General features: G+C 35.5%; 1 protein-coding gene across 1 annotated transcript in view; it reads right to left on the reverse strand.

The window, feature by feature from the left end:
* Positions 1-2753: 2753 nt before the first annotated feature.
* The window catches only part of fam49bb (family with sequence similarity 49 member Bb), a 75704-nt gene continuing 69386 nt past the window's right edge, over positions 2754-9071 (reverse strand). Inside the window, exons 7-12 of the mRNA XM_016490024.1 lie at positions 5767-5844; positions 4248-4364; positions 4074-4153; positions 3795-3921; positions 3527-3597; positions 2754-3219 (exon numbers count right to left, since the gene is read on the reverse strand). Of these exons, the coding sequence (XP_016345510.1) occupies positions 3156-3219; positions 3527-3597; positions 3795-3921; positions 4074-4153; positions 4248-4364; positions 5767-5844 (537 nt within the window). The 3' untranslated portion in view covers positions 2754-3155. The remainder of the gene's footprint in view (positions 3220-3526; positions 3598-3794; positions 3922-4073; positions 4154-4247; positions 4365-5766; positions 5845-9071) is intronic.

Genomic DNA, 9071 nt, shown 5'->3' on the forward strand with positions numbered 1-9071 from the left:
CTAATTCAGTTTTAATGAATTTGAATTTAATCGAAATTTGAACTCATTTTCGGGAAAAAAAATATAAGTCTGAACTGAAATACAAATAAACTGAACAACAGACAGATAAGAAATGTATGAATGGGAACACTTTTTATTGTCCTGTGTTAACCCATGTGAACATGACTTGTGGAAGAACAAGACCTTCCTCTTCGCAATGTCTTTTAATAAATACTAAAAGTTGTGAGTTGGCAAGTAACAGTTTTGTGGTTTACCAATTTCTTGTGTCATGAGATAGCATGTCCTTCTTCTTGGCTTGAGAATTCTCAGAAACCATATAGTAACAGTTTCATATTCCCTTACAACATTAGGTCACACCAATCCATGACCATTTATATTTTTATTTAAAAAAGTATCAATAAATTAAAAAAGGGGTAGAGATAAGCAGTGCTACTATGGTTTATATTATATTAGTATTATATTACAGGATTAGTTCATTAAAAAATAAAAGAAAGTCTGTTAATAGTAACCCATTCACTGACCAAAAAACAAAAATGGTAGAAACAGTAAAAAGCTCATACCTTAGGTTAAGGTGAAATATGAATAAAGAGCTCCATACATCTGCTTTGAAAGACAGGCCTGTTTGAAGACAGTTCACAACATTAACAGCTGTGCTGAAGTCCACTGATAACAAATTTTAATGCTGTTTAGTCACCAGCAGGATAAACTACAGTATATTCCTCCAGAATCTTTAGCAAAGCTAAACAGGAACTTTATAATTTAAATTATTTTCTGAACATTTACGTGTTTATATATTGTTACATTTCACAGTGCTGATCTCACTTACCTCTAGATTGTGGTTAATTATTTCCCATCCTTTCTAATAGCTTAAATAGACAGACAAAAGCTATTAAATATCAAAAAAGTTGAACCAGTTATTTTTATTTTCAAAATTATTTATTAATATTAATTATAATTATTATATTAATAATCACAATATAGCCATTTTTATTTTATCGTTCTTATTAAAAATAAGAACAGACGAAAAAAACAAACAATAGAATATAAGAAAGAAAAAAATAGTGCATTACTTTTCTCATTTAAAAAAAGCATTAACGTAAGAAAAAAACAAAAAATAAATAGTAAGAATCACTTCAGTGTGTTCATTACAAATAAACTGATTATTAAATCTCCAAAAGCAGTTCAATCAAGAGCAGCGATCTTTTCTTTTATTGTTAGATTAACATTAATGAGACAGATGATAACTAGCCTATTTTAAGACCTTCTGTACTGCACGGATCTAATATGTTACACATCAGATGTTTTTCCCCAACAGTTCCCCAAACATTCACTTAAGACGTAACAGATTATGTATGCTTGAATAGCCTACTTAAAATACTGTAATTCTGTGTATGTGTATATTTATCGGGATCACTCCTTTATGTGCGAAATTCTGAAATTCGACCAAAATCGTCATTTTTCACTTTTTTTGTCTGTAGCTCAAAATTAGCCTGTGTGCATTCCGACTCGTTTTGCCAGCGCGGGTATATATATATATATATATAGTGATGCATTTCATTGCCACACAAAATTCACACACCAACCAAATTTATATGTTCATCATTTGTTGTATAAAGCATTTTAGCTGCAGACCCACCCATTACATGACCTGCTTTCCTGAACTCTTTTTCAACATCTGCACTCTTGGTCCCTCAATCCAGCAGTGCTGCATGGATACAGGACACACCCTAAAACGCTCTCACTCACACTCCACAACCCCGAGTTTCACTGACAGAATGCAGAGAGCCCTGCAGTGCCTTTCGCCATCCTTCCTGACCTTCATACATGCCCTTACTGCAGAATTACTATGGCCACACCCTTCTCACAGCCTGTGAATCCTTGATTGCAAGCGTGTTGTAACTGGCAGGCGATTCCTGCCAATTAGAACAGATAAGAGAGAAGAGAGCAGATCTTCAATGGACAACACATTAACATACATCACACAATAACTTGTCAAATCAGTTTCAATCTGACTGGGTGAAGTGATGCAGAAATTCTTTTGATCTATTACAAAGTCTAGAAACATTCTCTATTTTTCAATGTTTTCTGAACAACCGTTTGCATAATCCTATAAATCTTTTTCCACTGAAATCAGTTATTGTGGCATAACCTTACATAAACCTTCCTTATTTTATTTATGAATATTTCAAGATATAAAAATAAAATTGTGATGGGTTGATTCAGTCTTGTGCAATCTGCAATTCTGTTAACCAGAATTTCACATTTCAAACATCACGCATAACACCACATCTTATTTGCATAATACCAGAAATGTGCTGCTCATTTGTATACACCTTAGTAACACTGCATTTAAAAACATAAACATCATTATAAAAATGAAAGCATTTTATTTCCTCTTAAAATCATGTTGTCATCACATCTGACACAGATTACAAACTATCACAGTTTTTGAAAGCTAGATCAAAAAAGAACAAAAAAATGAAAATTATAACACCTACAGGGAAAAAAATGCATAAATCAAGAACTATAAAAAAATATAAAACTTGGAAAAAAAAATAATTAACCTCCATTTTTAATCTCTAAGTACCATTTAAAAACATAATTTAAACACCTTTTCCTTTACACAAAATCAAGCATTCAAATGAATTTGAAACATTAGTTTTCTTTTAAATAGAAGACATGTAATCAATTTGTCATGCAGTGGATGTAACATTAAATATTAATTCCAAAAAAATAATAATATACTTCTCTCTTTTTTATATAATTGTATCTAGATCATATAGATAATATATAGATATTTTATATTCAAGTCAAAACACTCACCCTCCCTTTATAGGGAAACATTTACCACAAATATAATCTAACAATGCTTTCATAGCTGCCATCAGTAGCATGGCTGTCTTTCAGGAACATTAAAAACAAGGGATTTCAGCAAAACCATTTTGGCACAGAAAACCACACATAACGCCAGTAGCATCTGCTTTGTAAAAAGACAAGGAAAGCTTTTGTCTGATTTTTTTCCGGTTTAATAAAAAAAAAAAAAAAAAAAGGAAAAACATTCTGTGCATCGCTTTAGTCCAGGAGAGAGAGTGTACAGGTATGTGCATCTCCTGAGCATCTGCTTGAGGCCAGTGGTGTGTCCCAGAGTTTTGTTGCTACTGCAGCATGCTTTTAATGGTCTTAGTGGTTGACTCATCATTAAGATGTTTTGTTGTGTACCTGCACAGAAGACATTAAGTAATAATTATATTTACTGCAGAATCTTGCAGTGTTGTGTCAAGTTTTCTTTAGCACTGATGCAAAAAAAAAAGCAAGCAGTGCTAAAAAAAAAAAGAAAACAGAAAAAACGAAAAACAGAAAAAAATCTTGTTCATAGGGCCATCATGGGCCCCTGATGCCTCAAAGTGCATATGCCATGGAATATTCCTCACATGAAACCACTAAAAATATGTGTCTTAATGGAAAAGTGCAGCTGATTAATATGATATTAATATGATAATATTCATGAAAAGATTTTTTTTTTTACCTGAGAGCATTTAGAAGACCTTCTACACTGTTTGGTGGCTGATCTCTGAGCACTTTAATGCAGCCTTTCATCTGTTTGGGGAAAAAAACGACCATAGTTAGAGTGGCAGAGTAATGACAGCACTCAACCTCACGAGTCATGATGCTGTGAGAGAGCCATCGCCACGTTTTCTAAGCACTATGATTATGAGTCAGTGTCAGTGCCTAGCGGGAGGGGAAAAAACTTCAGAGATGGGTTTGCAGTAACAGGAGATGATGGTTTCACTCACGTCTATTTTGGAGGACTTCGCGAATGCGCCGACGGGATGGACGTAGTCGTAGAGGATAATGACCCCCACCATGACACGCAGACAGAAGGAAACGGTCTCCTCACTGCTGAAGCGGCTGCGATACTCTCTGTATCCAAAAAAATATGAGAATAAGCAAATCTTTTTTTAATTTTTTTGTTTTATATTTACCTACTAATTTTTTAGTAAATTATACTTATTTTTTTAATACACCACAAATTTTATGGTATCATCAGACAGATGAGAAAATGGCAGACTTACGGGGTTTCCAACATAACTTTGCACACGCTCGCCATGGTGCTTAATACATCTGTTGTGTTTTCAATAGGCAAGTTTTTATTCTGTTGGGCAAAAGCAAAAAATTATTTCTTTATTTATTTTAAAGTTATTTTTTGAAAATGTCACTGACAGCTGATTTGAAATATTTTTGTTTACCTCAGATACAAATTTTGTTGTGCCATCACTTAATGTCTTTAGCATGGGTGTGGCATCAGCATAAAATAGAGATATCCGATTGGCCAGTTCATTATTCACCTTGTTTTCTCCCTCTGCCTACATGGACAGACACCAAAAACATTATTAATGGAGTAAAGCAAGGAGAACATAGATTTTTCTTTCTGAACAGTTTCTCAGAACTTATCACAGTCAATGCCTCATGAAAATGATTAATAGAAGACCATAAAGAAAACAATGTGAAGATGGATAAGCATTGAAAGGTTTTTTCCCTGTGCCCCAATTTTTTAGGTGAAAAATCAGTCTAAAATGTTATACATCATTAATGTACTAAATATTAAAAAAATTAATCCTTCAAAAATGGATGGATGTCACCTAACCCTTCTGCTTAAATGAGAAGGGAGTGTATGTTAGCCAATTTTTGAGGTCGCAAAGCTAGCATCATTTGAGTAACAATGAAATATCCCAGAATACAGTCATTTTGGTTAACAGGATAAATGGGAGAAACAGCAAATTGGACAAGGATGGGAAAAGTAAAGACATCCCCAGACATAAAAAGGAAATTAAGCTTTAGTTCTTTTGCAAAATATGTGATGAATAATTAAAAATCTTTTCTGTGAAATTAAATCTGTCTTAATTTACTTACTGTATTTTACTGAATAAAAAGGGGAAAATGCTTTTCAAACCAGCAAAAGCATCATCAAAATTAGGGCAGCCAGACAATAACAAATTTGTTTTTATTTAATAAGAAAGCGGTTTAATCTTACAGTAAACTGCATACACCTGCACATTCTGGTGTGTCAAGTCTAAAAATACATTCATACATTAAACAATAGTCTAAACTATTAGTGCAGATGTGGAGAGTGCTAGCTGGAGTGATTTATTTAGCTCTCTTACAGTAGTAGGGCCCTGGGGAACCATGGTGGGGCTACTGAATTCAGTCTGGGAGAATATGAGGGGAAAACCAGCGCCACTTCACTAAACAAGGTATGCAGACTGCATGGTGTCCCCCAGGGCTATGTATGTGGCCCGCTCTCAGATCAGATATTTAGTCCTAGGAGGGCAGGACATCTCTGGGGAGGACAGGCACAAAAGCTGACCACAGATCAGGTGCCACACTATATTGGTGCACCTCAATGCACTTCAGTGAGCATCTCAGAACTCACTCACTCTCCCAGTGGGAGGCCATTTTCTGTTTGGGTCCTCAACAGTCCCCTGAGGGCTGGTATGTGCAAGTGGCTGAGTGCTTGAGTATGTGAGTAAGAAAGAAAAGGAAGTGTGTTAATTATGTGAAAGGGGTTTAGATAAAATTGATAGCTGCTTGTCAAAAGTGTATTTTTACTTTAAAAGTAAAAAACAGGTGTGGATAAAAGATGTTAAGTAAGGACAGAAGTGTAGTGCACAGAAAGGTGAATAGAAAGAGAAAAAGAGAGGGGGGAGGGGGGGTTGATAAAGTCATAGCAATAGAGAGGTGGTAGTTTCAATTCTTGAGAAAACTCACAGGAACATTATTGATCCTCATGCGGCTCAGGGTCCTCCTGTAATAACTGAAGTCATTCTGAATGGCAGGATTTGTCATCTGCAAAAGAATGAAAAGTTTATCTACACTACCATTCAAAAGTTTGGGGTCAGTAAGACTTCCTTTATGCTATTTGCATTTGTTCAGCAAAGACACATTAAATTGATCAAAAGTGACAGTAATTTATTATTTATTATTACAAAAGATTATATTTCAAATAAATGTTGTTCTTTTGAACCTTCTATCAAATAATACTGACTGAAAGAAAAAAAGTTTCCATAAAAAAATTAAGCAGCACAACTATTTTTGACATCATAAGAAATGCTTCTTGAGCACCAAATCAGCATATTAGAATGATTTCTAAATGATCATGTGACACTGAAGACTGGAGTAATTGCTGCAGTCTTCTTTTAAATCTTTTCAATCTCTCCTTTACAATCCTAGCTTGTTGTGGGTGATTGCCAGACCATTGCTATGCAGTTGTTAAAATGTTAATATGTGACCCTGGACCACAAAACGTCGTAAGGGTCAATTTTTCGAAATTGAGATTTATACATCATCCGAAAGCCGAATAAATAATCTTTCCATTAATGTATGGTTTGTTAGTATAGGACAATATTTGAAAATCTGGAATCTGAGGGTGCAAAAAAATCGAAATATTGAGAAAATCGCCTTTAAAGCTGTCTAAATTAAGTCCTTAGCAAAGGATATTACTAATCAAATATATTAATCAATAGTTTTGATATATTTATGGTAAGAAATTTACTAAATATCTTCATGGAACATGATCTTTACTTAATATCCTAATGATTTTTTGGCATAAAAGAAAAATCGATAATTTTGACCCATGCAATGTATTATACCCGTGCAACTTAAAGACTGGTTTTGTGGTCCAGGGACACATATTGGTTTTTAGCTGTATAGTTGCTAAGGCATTGCCATGTTGCTATACTGTAGGTTACTTACTAGCCACCAAGTCTCTTTCAGGTCTCTAAATGTGGTTAAATTTAAGTCTATGGGATTATTTTTATCTATTTTATCGTCTGCCAGGCAGAAATTATAAGTCTAATCCCTTAGAAAAATAATAGCACACCTCTCAAAGTTACATAGCAAAGTTTAATACTCAAAGTTATGGGCTTTTAAACAACTCACAACTCTAAGTATGAACAATAGTAATAGTGATGCTTGCCTTAACAAGAACCATTAATAAAATTAAATTGTGTAAGGTGTTTCAAAGGGAGGCAAATCTCCAGGTAATTGCTGGTGTGACAGGACTGAAGTAGACAAATACAGTCTGGTAGTCTAGAAGGCAAAGAACACTTACAGGATTAGCTAAAGCTTTACATAAATGACTACCAGCTCCTTTAGGTAATCAGCAATCTTTATCTGACAGGACTGAGACTGTCTGGAACCCATACATACCCTATAGAAGTACTATTTACTATTTATACACCACAAACGATTTGTAGCTTGTGACAGATGGATAAACATGCTTTAATGAAGAGTCATGTTCAATTTAGGGTTCAGTGACAAATTCAGTGACAAAGGAGGGGGTGCTTGTCAAGATGACAGCGGAGACCGGATAGAGGACAAAGGTCAGGGAAAAGAATGAACTCTTTAGGATTTGCAAGAGCAGAGGTCAACTTTAATTATTAAAATATGAAATAATAGAAAAATCTCATGTTTTAGAAATTTAACAGTTTATTGAATCTTTAGACATACATAGACATATATCCCTAGATAACCTTTAGATACTGTATATATAAGTTTGCATGTGTTGTTTGTTTGATTATCAAGATAGTGTATAACAGGTTTTTCAGCAAAGTTTTGATCATTTATAGGCTTTAGAAGTTGATGCATCAAATGATACAGTAGGCTTTATAGGATTGATGATGGTTATGCGGATAACTCTCAGAAGAAATCAAAACAATATCCTCAAATGACATCCTTGTCAACAAAACTAATGCAGTCGATTTATTGTCAGACCAGACAGCCCATCCTATCCCTGCAGCGTACGGCGCTACGGCATTGACGGGATGAAGTAGGTCACTGCGCCAAGCTGAAAGGAGGGCATGGTTGGATGGAGGTTGGCATGCCACCTTACACCCCCTACCTTCTCACATTTAGCAACCTCATCTGGGGGGGTCTCTTTAATTGGGACATCCCAGCTCCGTGCCGCAGGGCATCAGGGTATATGTGAATGTTTGCATTAGGAAGAGCAGGATATGTGTTGGTGCTGAGGTGAATAAGAAAACAGCTAGACAAAACATTATTTGATTTCTTTGGACACATAACCCGAGACAAATGAGGTGGTTTACTGTTCAGTCATTTAGGGTTGTATGAGTGCCTGAGGTTCTGATATGGTCACAGAAGTGTGTAAAAGCACACTATAGCTCAGCATGGTGCTGTCTTGACATATACGTACACTTTTAAGTGTCTGTTCTGCATTATTAATTTAGTGTAAAAGAAACAGCAGGTGTTTAAGATGGGAATAAGAGAATGAGGAGAGCAAAAGATCAAAAGCTAATTTTCTTGTGATCTTAAATGTCAGGAAAGGTTTGGCAAGCACCTGGGACAGAGAAAACTGACACGTGCAATTGGAAAGTAATTATTTTCTCATTAGCTGGTTTCTAATCACAATTAGCATGTCATTAGAGATAAGTGGAAGCTTGTTAAAGCATCACATCCTGGTCAGTCTCATCAATCGCATGGTAATGTGTAACAGCAGGCTGCATGTTAAAATTCTGATGACTTACATGGCGAGCTCATCTTTTAACCATGCATTTCATTTGACTACAGAACATTAATGAATGACTTATACTCATGGACCTCATATTTTATATAAAGAAAATGAAGCATGTTTGATAATTAAACATTATGTATAGGGATGCAGTATACCAGTATCGGTATCGGGCCCGATACTGAGCTCCTGTACTCGTTAAAATGCCCCGATACCAAACGCCGATACCACACAGCATGTGATAAGTGCCATATTCAAACAAAGAAACACCGACAACAGAACAACAGACAGCAGAATGGAGTTAAGGATGTCTACTACGAAGTATGTGTATGCAATGAATATAGCGTGAATATAACAATGAATATAACTAGGGGAAGTCGTGGCCTAATGGTTAGAGAGTCGGACTCGTAACCCCAAGGTTGCGGGTTCGAGTCTCGTACCGGCAGGGATTGTAGGTGGGGGGAGTGAATGTACAGCACTCTCTCCCACCTTCAATACCACGACTGAGGTGCCCTTGAGCAAGGCACCGAACCCCCCACTGCTCCGG

Source organism: Sinocyclocheilus anshuiensis, unplaced genomic scaffold (assembly GCF_001515605.1).
Source record: "Sinocyclocheilus anshuiensis isolate Anshui unplaced genomic scaffold, SAMN03320099.WGS_v1.1 scaffold106, whole genome shotgun sequence".
NCBI lineage: Eukaryota > Metazoa > Chordata > Actinopteri > Cypriniformes > Cyprinidae > Sinocyclocheilus > Sinocyclocheilus anshuiensis.